The 14,765-nt window shown below is 51.5% G+C and overlaps 2 protein-coding genes across 2 annotated transcripts in view; both read left to right on the top strand.

Moving 5' to 3' along the window:
* DUSP3 (dual specificity phosphatase 3) overlaps positions 1-1,889 on the top strand; it is a gene marked incomplete at its 5' end in the record, with an annotated part of 5,991 nt that extends 4,102 nt beyond the window's left edge. The window contains 1 exon segment of the mRNA XM_010151657.1: positions 1,684-1,889. Within this exon segment, the coding sequence (XP_010149959.1) occupies positions 1,684-1,889 (206 nt within the window).
* A 6,915-nt stretch (positions 1,890-8,804) lies between these two features.
* Positions 8,805-11,773, top strand: SOST (sclerostin). The gene is made up of 2 exons (XM_010151646.1): positions 8,805-9,024; positions 11,352-11,773. Exons 1-2 carry the CDS (start codon positions 8,805-8,807, stop codon positions 11,771-11,773), a joined length of 642 nt encoding a protein of 213 aa, XP_010149948.1.
* The last annotated feature ends 2,992 nt before the right edge of the window (positions 11,774-14,765 follow it).

The raw sequence follows: 14,765 nt of genomic DNA, 5'->3' as shown, positions 1-14,765 counted from the left end.
TGCCCCGCAAGCCGTGCTCTCACTCCCCCCTCAGCTGGGCGAGGGGAGAAGGATACAACGCAGGGCTCATGGGTCGAGATAAGGACAGAGAGATCACTCAGCAGTTACTGTCACAGGCAAAACAGACTCGACTTGGGGAAACTGATTTCATTATTTACCAATCAGAGCAGAGCACAATAATGAGCACAATAAATCCAAACCTTAAAGCACCTTCCCCTCACCCCTCCCTTCTTCCTGGGTTTAACTTCACCCCTGATTTTCTCTACCTCCTCCCACCCAAGCAGCACAGGGGGTAGGGAATGGGGGTTGCGGTTGTTCATCACAGTTGGCTTTGCTACTCCTTCCTCCTCACACGCTGACCCTACTCCAGTGTGGTGTGCCACCTATGTGAGACAGTCCTCCATGAACTTCTCTAACGTGAGTCCTTCCCACAGCAGCAGTTCTTCCCAAACTGCTCCAGTGGGTCACCTCACGGGGTGCCATCCTTCAGGAGACCTTGCTCCAGCCTGCCCCCGCCGGGGTCACAAGCCCTGTCAGCAAACCTGCTCCAGCCTGGTTCCTCTCCCCATGGGGCCACAGCTCCTGCCAGGAGCCTTCCCCAGCATGGGCTGCCCATGGAGTCACAGCCTCCTTCGGCATCCCCCTGCTCTGGCATGGGATCCGCCCTGGGCTGCAGGGGGTCTGTGCCCCCCTGTGACCCTCCATGGCTGCAGGGCACAGCCGGCCTCACCATGGGCTGCACCACGGGCTGCCGGGAACCTCTGCTCGGGTGCCTGGAGCACCTCCTGCCCCCCTTCTCCCTGACCTGGGGGGCTGCAGGGCTATTCCCCTCACATATTCTCTCTCCCATCTGCTGTTGTGCAGCAGATTTTTCTTCCCTTTCTTAAATCCGATACCGCAGAGGCATCCCCACCGTCACTGATGGGCTCAGCTTTGGCCAGCGGCGGGTGCGTCTGGGAGCCTCTGGCACTGATTGTTGGACGTGGGGGAAGCTTTTGGCATCTTTGCACAGAAGCGTTCCCCACAGCCCTCCCCACTACCAAAGCCTTGCCATGTAAACCCACCGCAACCCCACAGAAACGTCGAACGAGTTCCCGAATCGGTTAGCTGGTGCCTTTCACTGGGGCTGGCGTAGGTGTGATTAGATGGTCCTGGCTCGTGTTGCTGCAGTCAGCAGCAGAGCGTTCACGTGACTCCTCACTAGCCAGGGAAGCAGGCAGGTACGAGCCAACGTGGAGTGAGCACAGAAATCGGCAGCAAACAGGCTGAATACCTGTGAAGAGACGCAGCGTATGACAACCAGCTTATTGCTGCCGTCAGCGTAAACCTGCATCGTGTCTCTGTGCTCTTCGGCACCGGTCAGCAATAGGGGCAAGGCTTATTCTAAACCACAGAAGCTTGGAGAAGTGTACTAAATAGACCCAGTTTGGCTGTAGTAAGGGAGCAACTGTTTTAGTGTGCATGTTTGATACATGAGCATCTTCTGCAACGCTGTCTTTGGTGACAGACTAGCTACTAACGACAGCACCCTTCCTCCCTGTTCCGCAGTCTTCTGTAGCATTCAGGATTTACGTTTCTCAGTCTGCTGAAGGACTACTATGACGCTTTATATCCTGGCTATTTCCTGTTGCTTTTCAAACATATGTTCCAGTATGACCCAATTATGACCTGTCTTCCCTGCAGGACAAGTGTTTGTGCACTGCCGTGAGGGCTACAGCCGTTCTCCTACGCTGGTCATCGCCTACCTCATGCTTCGCCAGAATATGGATGTCAAGACTGCACTGAGCACTGTCCGGCAGAAGCGGGAGATTGGCCCCAACGACGGTTTTCTAAGGCAGCTTTGCCAGCTCAATGAGCGGTTAGTGAAGGAGGGCAAACTGAAGCCATAGGACAGAGCTCCAGGGCCTTTTTGAAGTTTCTCAAACCATCGGAGGACGTCTTAGGTGCTTTAGCTTCCCAAACCCCAACCACCAAGCTAAATCACGTACGGGGGGGGAGAAGAATTCCCGCTCTTGTCTACTGAAAGCATCTTTCTCGAGCTCTGGGTCTGCTTCTCCAGATGGCACAAAGCTGTGTCCCTGCTGGCAGCTGTTGCAGGGAAGAGGTGTTTCTGGAGGGGTGGCTGCAGTGGTAAGGGTGCCTTCACACGCGTGTCAGGGCCCCCTGCGGACTGTAGCGTGTGGTTTGAGTGACTCACGCCTTGTTTCACACCAGAGCACCGTTTTCCAAGAGCCCCAGCACATCTCCTCGCTCACTCTTCATGGAACTACTGGTTTTCTAAAGCTTCTTTTCCACGCACACAGGTGCCTGAAGTTTGAGTGTAGGGGCTTCGAGGCGTGTAGCAGCATCGGTACAACTGCAGGGATGCACGCGCTTGGCCAATGACATGTGTGCCGTGTGGTGTTTCGTGTGGGTTTATGCAATACACAGTGGGTGGTAAATAAAGCCATTCACAGCCCGATCTTGATGCACACTGTATTCCCAAGGATATTTGTACCTCTTGCTGTTGTGATTGACATGGAATAGTCTAATATGAAATGCTTTTTGGTTTTGTGTAAGTCATACTAGAAAAAAACACCAAGAGCAAACGTGGAGGAAGACACTTGAGGAAGGAGGAAGTACCGTCTGTGTGTAGGACTGCTTGCACTGGACGTGGGCTGAAGCCCTAATGCTGGCTCCCGAGGCTTGTATGGAGTTAGCGTACTGTCGCTGTTCGTTAACGCAGTGTGGGGCGGGCACGTACACGGGTGATAGCCGTGGGGCTGCTGGGTGTGCTCGCGGCAGCTCCTGAAGGATGCTCGGGACTTCCTGGAGCGCTCGTGTGGGATCACTGAACACAAGTGAGCGTTGCTAAGTACCATGTGGAACGGGAACCATTTCCTTCCTATTAAAATAAATGATGTCTTGATCCTGTTTGACCTGCGGATGAAACAAGTCGTTGCAACTGGGGAGAGGCAGCGCTGTTCCGCTGGGCCTGACGCAGTGTGTGAGCGAGTCCCGTCACGGTATTAATGCAGAGGGTCTCCCACTGCCAGCCCGGAGCTGTCGGTTAAAGTCACAGAACCCGCGATGCAGGCGTTCCCTTCCGAGCTGTGCTTTCATGCTGTTCCAGACGGAAAGCCCTAACGCTGCTGTGAACAGGAGCACTGGTGTGTGAGTAGCGCTTGTAGCCTGGGTCCAGTTCTGCGTGTTCGCTGACAAAACGCTGGCTTACCTCCAGATGTTGGGGTTGAGCGGGAGGTGGGAGTGCTGGGGGGAAGGTCTGTATAGTTCTTGAAATCAAAACTCCAGAGGTTCTGGTTAGAAACCAGCCCTATTTCCGTGTCCCTGCACAGGATGGGAACTGCCAAATCAAGGAGCTTTTCTGGGTCGTCTCCTTTAAAGGGCCGAGGGGAAACACTCTGCATAGTCTGCACTTTCACCTCCCTGCAGTCAGTTTTCAGTGCTTGGTTTGGTTAGGATGGTTCAGTGCTAACAAACAGTAGTCAAGCTCATCGGCTAATTACATACCCATTCCCATTCTCCCGTTACATCAGGATTAAATGAATTGCTAATTTCATGCTGTGTAGTTTGGGGAACAGGGATCCTGGCCTTCCCTCTTCTGCTGTGCTGACTTTTTCACGCCACAGTCTTATTTATAAATCATCCTTTTAAGATTGTCACTGTGGGCATAGATTTTGTCTATTTCCTCTCACACCATGGATGTAACACTGTCTGCACAAGAGAAAAAACTAGAGGTTCATGTGCGTGTGCCCTTTCTTTGCCCTGTTACTTAGAACTCCGACATTCCGGTCCATTAAGGAGCTCCGAAACCACTGGGCGTTAGATTGTCGTTACTGTTGTGGGGATTGTAAGGAGGCTGATAGCTGTCAGATTAAAACCAGAATGGTTTCTTAAAATTTCGTTTGTTTCCCTTAGGGTGATGTGTTTGTGTTTGTCAGTATCAGGAAATAGTGGTAAGACATGCAGGGGGGTGTGCTTCTGTTCACAAGGTTCCTTCAGTTCACAGGACCCTTCTCACTTCTAGCGCTCACGTCGGTGATGCTCTCGCCCGTCACCTCCGCATAACAGAACTGATTGAACTGATGGTTTGTGTAGGAACGTGGGGAGGAATACATGAGGAAAGGCTCTAACTTGATGTTTGAAATTGAGCTCTGAGACGGTATGTACAGTTTTGAGTTACTGAGAGGTGACTCTGTAATGAAACCAGCTCTAGCCCTGCCTCCAGGGTAGGCTAAAAACAGAACGTCAGCCCACAGCTCCATGAATGGGTCGCCCCATGTGATCTGTCTTGCTGTTTAGGGACCCGAACGCTGCAGCCTCCTCTGCCTGCTTTAGCTGGCCAAGAGCCTGCATGCCCCTGCTCCAGGACGCCGTGCCGCACACTTCCAGAAGGAAAGGCAGTCCAGAGACGGGAACGAGAGCTCTCTTCCCACGTGGTGTGAAATAGAGCAAGTTGTTAAAAACAGGCCTGGGCGTTCTCCCGCGGAGCCGGCACGCCTGCCCTTTGCTGGGAGATGCCCCTGCAAGCGTGCTCATTGGCGAAGATAGTTTCTACACCAGCAATTTTTTGGCAAATGGCAATGCTACGTTTTTGGAGCTGAAACCTTCTGGTTATAATTGAAACGGTGTGCACTGGGTTTACAGGCCTGTTTACCCTGAGTAGCAGTGTGGTACTCGTGAGGTCTCTCACGGAACAAAGACACCTCCACCGTGTCAAATCCCACACCGGGAAAGAAAGAGCAACAGCAGGGGGTGTTATACTTCTGAGTGCTTGGTGGGCTGGGGGGGAGAGAGGAGGCGAGAAGCTGTTAGCATTTTGTAGCAAGGAACAAAGTCCAGATAGATAAAATCCATGATCCATGTAAAAGTAAGTTCACCTTCCACTCGTGCTGAACGAAGTCTCAGCTGTTGCATAAACACAGGAGGGAAGTTTGTAACTAAAAACTAAGATTCAAAGCAAAAATAACATTTTTTGAGTGTTGCCTTCATCCTTCGGTCCTGTGCCGAGACTGCAGTGTGACACCAGTGCTGGACCTCCAGGCTACCCCGACCCAGAGGTACCGCAGCAGCTGCAGCACGGCGCTGCTGGAAAATGAACGGAACATGCGATTCCCATCCGAACACAGGACGAGCAGCCACTACTTGCTGTGTTGTAATTCCGGGTTGGGATGTTGAGGCTGTGTTAGTCCTGGACACATCTTTCTCCCCCTTACCTCTGCTGGTGAGGTGGGAATGGATTCACCTTCATTGGAGGCGGTGAGGACGAGCAGCACTGCGTGCAGGAGTGCTACATGCTCTCTGTGCTGAGAAACAAACGGTCAAATCTACCTTCCTCCTGCTGAGCAGAGGAAAACAGCAGGAAGAATATTGGCAACGCTTGGTTTCGGCACAGAAACATGCCCTGAGCTGTCTGCCGTTGGCCAGGACTAACAGAACCCCTCAGGCCAGCACTCGGCACCGGGTTTTTTCCCTTCTTTTTTTAAGTCAGTTCTGCTGGTTTACTGCAATGGTTTTAGCACAGAGGGAGTGTGTGACGGGATCTCACTCAGTATAGCACAGAGGTTTCTTCCAAAATCACTTTCTGGACTTTGCCAATAAGTCAACCTGAAAACAGCCCTGAGAGATGCCTTCTGCGGGCTGGGAGAACGGGTGTCCCTTCCTTCTGTTCTGCAGATGAATCCTGGAGGCGCCGCTGGGGTGAGCAACTCAGCGAAGTGTTGGCTGGGGTCCGAGTTCCCTTTCGGCATGCCAAGGGCGCTGGCTGGCTGGCTGACTCACCAGATGGAGCTGTAGGCTTGCTGTTCTTCCCGGGACAGTCACCGTTCCAGCTCTGAGCAATGCTGTTGTGTGAATCCAAGGTATTCTTCTCTTATACTGGGGAAAGGCAAGCCGCCAGAAGATTTGTCCGTGCATTTGCTGGTCTCTGGTGGGAGATTCTATTTATGTTTGGCTACCTGGAGGAGCTCACACTGTAGAGTTTGGCCAAGGCAGCGTGTGACTCAGCAGAATTCGTAGGAGATAAAAGTTGCTGGGGCACGGGCGGCTCGGCAGCATCTTAGAACTGTCTGAGAAGCAGCGACATTCCCCTTGAGCCCACCAGCGACTGAGCTCCTGGGCAGAGTGTAAATGATGTGCCGCTGCCCGCGGATAACCGAAACCACAGACGTGCATGAGGGTACCCAGCAGGACAGCGGGGGGTGGGGGGGCTGGGGAGCATCAGGCGCTACAGGTGACAGAACCGGTGGCAGAAGCCGGTGCACAGGCGTGTGCCATCACCGCGCGGCGGTGCGGTGCCAGCACAGCAGGACGGGTCTGAGTGCAGAAAGCAGCAGCAACATACTCAGTGTAAAATGCCAAGCTACTCCCTGTACCTCCCCTGATAAGCCTATAGCACAGCTAAGGGGGTGTTTTCTCAGCTCAGAAACAGCATCCCAGCTCTGACTATGAAGGGTCCGGCCTTGTCCCGCCCTGGTGCGGGAGCCCCTTCTGACAGCATCCTTCATAGGTCCTCGCTGCTTTTTCCTGTGCTCCATTAACTGCAAAATCAATTGTTTGGGGGACTGCAGCCCAGACACAAAGCAAACAGCTGCAGGACGTGGAAGAATGCTTTTGTAGTTAAGGAATCTGACTGTCTATGGGATTTGGGTTGTTTTCTTACCTCTGCTGCGCTGCCCTCCCAGCTTGTGGGCAAGAAGCTTTAAGCCAGAGGGTAAATGTAGACCCTTTGGTATTATTTCTCCCAGTGGGTAATACAGATCAGTGTTCAGACAGTTACTAGGGGGGATGGATTGAGTACTCGGAGAAGCTACATAGAGAAAACATTTGTGTTTTAGGTGACACATGATTGCTGCAAAGGTGGTTCTCTATAGCAGCCCAACACGGCCTGACAGCGTGCGCAGATGGACGCTGCCTGACAAGATACCAGCAGGAACTGGGCTGTGATGGGCACGGACCATTACGGGGACATTTAAGAAGTGAGTGCACAGGTAGCAGTGGGGCAGTGGTCACTGGTACCCAGTTTGCTGCTGCTCTCCTGATCTGCTTTCCAGCCGTATCCCATTGTGCCACGGGCTGTGATCTCCCTTTGCACAAGGTCACTACTGGGAAATGCCACTACAACGTAGTATCAGTTGAAAACATTTGTTTAGTTCCTGGTCACCCTTCCCAACTTTCTCCATTAAAAAAACCCCAAACAACTAAAAAACCCCAAACCCCACTCTATTTTATCCCTTGGAGGGCCTTTAGAAGATCACATCTGTATTTCCAAAGAAAATCGCTGTACTGTAAGGCCTGAAAGCAGAACTCGAGATCGTTTTACACAATTTCAGGAACCACTGTCGTGGCAGTCTAGCCTGTTCTTCGAAGGAAAAAAACCACAAACCCAGTAAGCAGTTTGCAGCCTTCCCATGCCTGGGGGGCTACAAGAAAGCTGGGGGGGACTTTTTCCAAAGGCAGGGAGTGACAGGAGAAGGGGTGACGGGTTTGAATGGAAAGAGGGAGATGGAGATGGGACATCAGGAAGGAATTCTTCCCAGAGAGGGTGGTGAGGCACTGGCACAGGTTGCCCAGAGAAGCTGTGGATGCCCCATCCCTGGAAGTGTCCAAGGCCAGGCAGGATGAGGCTTGGAGCAACCTGGTCTAGTGGAAGGTGTCCCTGCCCATGGCAGGGGGTGGGACTGGGTGAGCTTTAAGGCCCCTTCCAACCCAAACCAGTCTGGGATTCTGTGATTCTATGAAAGCAGAGATGCTTTCCGAATGACGTCTTGAGCCTGACATTATTTGCAAAGAGCGTGAAAGTGCTTGTGTTTCTGAGGCAAAGAAATGATGCAACTCTCACCTTATTTTTGCAGGGAGGAAGAACACCACTGCTGGGATTTCATACCAACGCGTGAACGCAGCCTGGGTATGGGCCTAAGGTCAACAATTCTCTCTGGGGTTGGCATCATTCATGGGAATCAGCCTGGTCACGTTCTCGGGTTCAGAATAAGCAAACGTCCGACACTCAGCACTTGAACATCAGCAGAAGTAGTGGCACGCAATGAATTCGAGACAATGCAAGTGCTCTTTTTGTTTAAAGTGATAAAAATGTGAGAAAGAGCACAGCAAAAAGCACGATGCACAACATTGTGGCTGTTTACCCCAACTACCGTATTCCAAGGGGCCTATTTTTAAAGGAAAACAGATTCTCATTGTGAAAAGAAGCTCTTTCCTATGTCTTCCAGTACATTTATGAAACAAAATGTTGAGCTCCTTGTTTTGTAAAGGGAAAAAAGAAAGCGCACACACACACACCCCGAAATCATTTGCCTGCAGAGCCAGAAAAGCAGAGCTACTGCACTGCAGTTTCCAGGTTTGCTTCCTTTGTACTGAGCACTGGGGGGAGAACAGCCATAAAAATACAGAGTCTAAAAAAGCCTTTGGAAAAGACAATTGCCAAGGAGTCAAATATGGAAGTAGGAGCAGGTTTCAATTATAACATTGTCGGACGAAACTGCCAAGTATTGTCACGCTGCAGCTCACCCGAGTCCTGCCAATCACCAGTGTTGCCAGGCACAACACGGCGGCGCGGGCGAGAAGTTACACAGCGGCTGTGGAATATTGTCACTGACCCACCCCCACACACCCGTTCTGCTTCACACTGACAAAAGCCGAGATGAATGAGGAGTTGTCTGGCCCTTCCCACTTCGTATAGTCATTGGCTGCCTTGGTTCCAAAAGGGATTTAAAAAAGGGGAATAATGTGCCTTCGCCTAGGATCGGAGCCTGTCAGGGTGCTGAGAAGCTGACCTGGGAGCTGCCACCATGCAGAGCTCTTGGGCTCTGTGCTCCGTCTGCGTCCTAATACAAATCGCGTGCCGGTCTGTGGAAGGGTGGCAAACATTTAAAAATGACGCTACCGAAATCATTCCCGAGATCCCTGAGAATACGGAAACGCCGATGGAGCAGGCTTTCAGCAACAACAACACCATGAACCAGGCGAAGCACGGAGGAAGACACATACAACAAGCTTCAGACCCAAACGGTAAGTGCGTCGGCATCATCATTACTGCTTTGGAGCCTGACACTGAGCTGCTAGAAGAACACTTGCTACCATGGGGGTTTGCTTGCTCCAGCCCTGAGGTGCAGCCCTGATGCTGTGGGCGGCAGGGAGGTACATCTAGTGTCGAAGAAGGGTCAGTGTAAACGCCAGAAGGGACCGGGCAGAGCCGACTGATGACAAGTGTGGTGTATTGAGCAGTCCTTGGGCACTCGGTGCGCACGGCCACTCTGCCCAGCTGCCCGCAGGCACTGCGAGCACACACAAGTCATCGTGCTCTCTTGGGTGTTGGGAGGAGGCAGTTGGTTGACAGTGGAGACAATGGGAACTCAATGTTTAGAAAGAGTCACACTAGGAAAGTCTGAGCTCAAACAGCAGGACTGGCACGTGGCGGCTGCCTTCAGCGGGAGGAGACATGTGCTGCTCACTGTCAACTGGAAGGGGTTTGTGTTTTTCTGCTGCGGCTGTCAGCCAGGGTGTTTAAAACCAGGGTGTTTAAAATCAGAGCGTTAACGCGATTTTCAAAGAGAAGAAAACACAAAGTCATGTTTTTGAGAGTGTGACCTTATGAGGGTCTTAAATCCCTAAAAGGGGGAGCACTCTGCTTCTCACAGGCAGCCCCCCCAGGTCAAGGCAGGATGGTTTTGTTGTTACACCCCAACACCTTCATTTTGTAGCCTCTTACTGCTCTGACACCAGCTGGGGAATCTGTCCCACTAATGTGTGCGTAGGCTTTGAAGTGGGAGGACACGTATGTAAGAAAGAGCAAAGGAGACCGGGCAGTTGCTCACGACAGAAATGGTCTTGCAAACTGATTTTAGCATCTTTAGCACGAGGAATCGATGGTGACCCAAAGTGGCCAGACCTTCCCAGGACACGATGTTGCACCAGCCCGTGAGTAACTGCAGTACAGGGAACCCGCAGAGTACGGGGCAGCACACACGCACAAAAAATAAACCTGGGTAGCTGCGGTGAGCGCCCACAGGTGTAACTGCCTTGGCCTGTGTGCTCTGGTGCCCAGTACACCTGACTCGGAGCTTTCCGTATTACAGACAGACAATTTTCCTCAGACGCTTCGGGAACCTGGGAGGATTAGACTAAGCACACATGGGGTTTGTTGTCAGCGTTTCTGTCCTAGCGTCGTGACAAGGATCGTTTTGTTGACGCAGCCCTTTAACTGAAATCTTGCTGGCTGTACCCTGGGAAACACAACCCTGAGCACCGAAAATCATGTTCCTGCACTTCACAGGAAAAACAAACAGTGCCTGTACACACATTGTCCTGTCACTAATGACTCTAGGTCATGATTCTCTTTTGATGTGCTAAGGAGGGAACCCCCATGTGCAGCAAGAAGGGGCCTAACAGACACAGCCGCTGGTTTGTAAGCTGAGCTTGGAGGACTTCCAGCCCAAGCAGCGTTCCTGAGGTCAAACTGCTCCTTTGGCTGAGGGAAGAACATTAATGTGTTTGTCTGGATTAAGTTATTTGATAAAAGCCTTTAAAAATCAAATTCTGTCCCTTCCAAACAAGTCAATCAGCCAACATGTCACTTAGCAACAGAGATGCCTTTGGGAAAAGTCTGTTCCTACAGCCAGAAAGTTTTTCTAAATCCTCAAAACTAAAAAATCTTATACTTCTGTTGTTTCATTTGCCCATAGCTCTCCATTAGGAAGGGGGGGAAATCCACTGTAAGGTTCCTAATCAGCCACAAGAGGCCTCCAGATGTCCGACAGAAATTCTGTGGGACGCGATTATCAGAGTGAGCAGGAAACTTGGAAAACCTAACGCCCGAGGAGTGGGCAATGCTTGTTGTTCCCTGCTTGTTTCCCCAACCGCCAGCAGGTTATGATAGTTAAAAATCACTGAAGGAACACTTCGTTTGTTGCAAAGAATTTAAGTCTGGAGTGAAGCTCTGAAGTCACTAGAGTTAAACCAGAGCGACGGGGGGAGGTTTTGCCCACAGGTCAGCGAAGCCAGGAGATCCCATCAAAATTTCCCATGAAGTAACTGCCACTGGAGTTACTTCAGAAGCTCTGCTGGCCCCCTGCACAGCCCTGGCATGGGAGTTACCCAGTGGCAAGAGAAGGATTTCATTCCTCAGTTCCCATGGGGTTATTCCAGGGTCTCATAATTTGAGCAGCCAAATATTCAGCAGCTGCAGGAGTGAGTCCTTGGAGATACTCTTTCCAAAGTGCCAGCGGAGATGGCCAGCTTGTACCTAGCTCAGAGCTAGAGGTCTGCTACACAGACAAAAACGTGCGTTCTCAAGGCTGGGGAAGGTGGTGAGTAATGAGTATGTTTCTTGTTTGCAGACGCCTCCGACTTCAGCTGCAGGGAGATGCGGACCACCCGCCATATCACGGAGGGGCCCTGCCGCAGCATCAAGCCCGTCAAGGAGCTGGTCTGCTCCGGTCAGTGCGTCCCCTCGCACCTCCTTCCCAACTCTATTGGGAGAGGGAAGTGGTGGCGTCAGAATGCCCTGGATTACCGCTGCATTCCCGCACACACTCGCACGCAGCGCATCCCCATGGCTTGTCCTGAGGAAGAGACTCGGACTTACAAACTCCGCGTCGTCACGTCCTGCAAATGCAAGCGCTACACTCGCTACCACAACCAGTCCGAGCTGAAGGACTTGGGAAAGGCCACAGTCAGGCCCCAGAAGAACAAGAAGCCCCGTCTCTCCAGGGCCAGAAGCAGCAAATCCAACCAGCACGAGTTAGAAAACGCTTATTAGAGGGCGGCCCTGAGCAGTGCAGCCCGGCAGCTCGGGGCATTTCATGCACAGCAGACGGCACTCGCAGCCCGCAGCGCGAGGTTCTGACTGCGGCAGGCTCCCATTCCTGCCACTGAGATGGGTCAAAGGTTCACATAGTCAAAAATCGATCCGATTATAGCAGCTATGGTCTGCTAGGAGAAGGGGGTATGCCAAGCTGGAGGTAGCAGCACCTACACGGTCTGAGAGGAGAGGGACACCTCGGAGATGCACGTGAGGGCATGTGGCTTGTACAGGTAGGAAGGCAGGGGAAAGCAAAGCTGTCGTGGCGTCAATCACACTTGTTAGAAGTCATTCTGCTCACCTTATGTGACAGGAATAGAGATCCCTTTCCCACTTTTTAAGTGCCATGACGCAGGACAAGCATGTGATTAAGGAAGGCACCGGGAGAGTTACCACTCTCGGAAGGAGCTGCTAGAAGCAACAGGGATTTCAAGGTATGGTGACGGAAGTCCCGTCGTTGGGAAATACACCACCTGTCAGATGCCCTCATGCCCCAGTTATTTTCTTAGAAACGCAGAAATCAAAATACGGCACTCGTTCCCAAAATTAAAGCAGAAGTGTGCTATCTGTGTCATACTTTTAATTAAAAGACTGTAGGATCAACAGATTCAAAACTGAGATTTGACAACTTAAACCACATTTGCTTTAGGGACAATGAAATAAATCGTTAAGTGGAGCATCTTATGAAGTGGATGCTCCTCTCCAACCAGATAACCTCACTGTCCTGCAAACAGCAAACGATGTGCACAATCTAACATAAAGGACACTGATTATTCCTTATTTCCTAGAACAAAATTGACTAATCTCAGCTCCGATCGCTCAATTTACATTTTCCATTCTGAAGAGTTTGGATGATCTGGCCACACGCTTTGCAGTGCTAAGACTGTACAAGCCAAGTTCTGGGAGTAAGGTGCTGGCAAGCCTCTGCTAATTTTAAAGTCATTAATTCCTCTGGAAAAGTCATTGGTATGTGCAACCTTGGGATGTATTTCGTCCGACAGCAACTTCCCTTGACTTCTCAACATGCAGGCTAACGCCTGTGGGTTCCCCTTAAAGAACGCTGGTAGAAAGTGAACCGCCACGTGCTGCGCATACCCTGTAGAAGCGCTAAGCCTAGTGTCAGGTGAACACAGTTTGGGGTGAAGGCAGTTCCTCCTTCTTCTTACTGTCTATGTAGAGTTTATGCTGAAATCATATAAATGATGGAAATCTGTGATGTTGATCGATTTTCCACTTACTCTGTGTGGGACCAGAACCTGGAGAGAAACAGTTTCGGTTCAGAGGGTGAAGGACGTATTTATTTTTTTCTCAGAAATTATTTATGCAATGTCTTTCCTTGTAGAGAATGAGAAGTAACACTGCTTTGACAATGTTAGTCTGTTGGGTTTAATTACACTGTTAATAAAGTAGAAACAATGATTAATCCTAGGAGGACTCATTGATTTTCAGGCACAGCGTAAAGCTGATGTGCTGCAAAGCCAGTGAATTACGGAAAGTGAGGGTGTTGACTCCAGTTTCTGTGCCAGCCTCAGGATCCTTAGTTCTCAATCCCTAAAGCAACTCCAAGGCATGGCATTTCCCATGGGAAAATGCCCAGGCAGATGTGGCGCTCAGAAGTATCTCAATATTCTCCTTTCTACATGCCTCGGGGGAAGAAAGACGCAGCTGATTTCGATTCCCCTCTGACTCCCAGTGACATTTCCCGATTCCCACGTTCACAGCCTGCTAGAGCTACCAAAGCAAACAAGGCGGCTGTGAACCCTCAATCCCGATCTCCTGCTTGCAATCCCAGGGCTTCAGGGTTCTCTCACTGAGAAAAAAGGAAGTGCGGAGTCCCCCTGAAAGTGCTGCCACTCGGCTGTCACAGGCCTCTGCCCACTTCCATTCCCCAGGCCACATTCTTGAAGAAACTCGTTCTCCAGCGGAGTCGGGGAACATGGAGCTTGGCATGCGCTGGGCAGAGCCGGGAGGGCGAGCAGCTCGGTGATGGCAGCCGGGAGAGGAGCTGTGGTTTCACTACCGTGACCCGACACCTGTAACACCTGAACTCAGCCAGTTGTCCAAGCCCTGACAACAGGTTCCAGACTTATCTTTGACTTAAGAAACGTGGCACTTGGCACTTAATTTTCAGCAACCGGCATGAACGCCTGCAAGTGCTTCTGAAGTGAGGGAGCAGTCCAGCTCCCCTGAAAAGCCATTCCACAGGCTCTCTGGCATCTAAAGGTGCTGGAATACTGCATTTAAGATGCTGACTGTAAAATGACAGCGAACGAGACTTACATGCCACCTGATCGGGGCCCTCGTGCTGGATTCGGGCAGCCCCAGTGCAGGACCTGCTGCCAGCGATCCCGCAATAGCTGTCACCCAGGCGTTGCACCTAGAGACATCCCCTTCCAACCCCCCGTCCTCCCACACGGTTCTCTGCTACCAGCAGCACCCAGTCTCCTGCCGTTCCAACGGCCATGTGACCAGTTGCTCTTCGCAGGTCAGAAGAGCTCTTACACGGACACCCATGGACAGGGAGCCCCGGGGCACCCACACGGTCATTTCCCCTCCACACCACCCTGCTGACAGTGGCAGCTCACTGGCTTCGTGCTGCAGGTCACCTTGGGTGAGCAGCCTGCAGACCTGCCTGGTCTTCTGGGATCTTACTCCTGAAACAGGCCCCTCCAACCACCTCTTCTGCAATTCATGGCATCAGGAGAGGAACAGGAAATCGTATGTTCTGCAAACAGCTGGAAAAGCAGAACTGCGGGGTGTTTCTCAGGGGTGGGCTGCTATGTCCCCCCCTCCCTGCTGGGGAGGTTCTTTTCCAACAGGCATTTGGGTTGGTTCATTTATTTATCCATTCTTGCTCTCCTCCCCTCTCAACCTCGCCTCACAATGTACGTGATTTCAGCCTCAAAATAATACTCAGTCAGTGGGAACTAGTCCCTTTTCTGGCAAATAC

The sequence above is a fragment of the Eurypyga helias genome, unplaced genomic scaffold (genome assembly GCF_000690775.1).
Source record: "Eurypyga helias isolate BGI_N326 unplaced genomic scaffold, ASM69077v1 scaffold4740, whole genome shotgun sequence".
NCBI classification, from domain to species: domain Eukaryota; kingdom Metazoa; phylum Chordata; class Aves; order Eurypygiformes; family Eurypygidae; genus Eurypyga; species Eurypyga helias.
The sequence above is the reverse complement of the archived record's forward strand: the minus strand, read 5'-3'. Positions and strand labels throughout refer to the sequence as shown.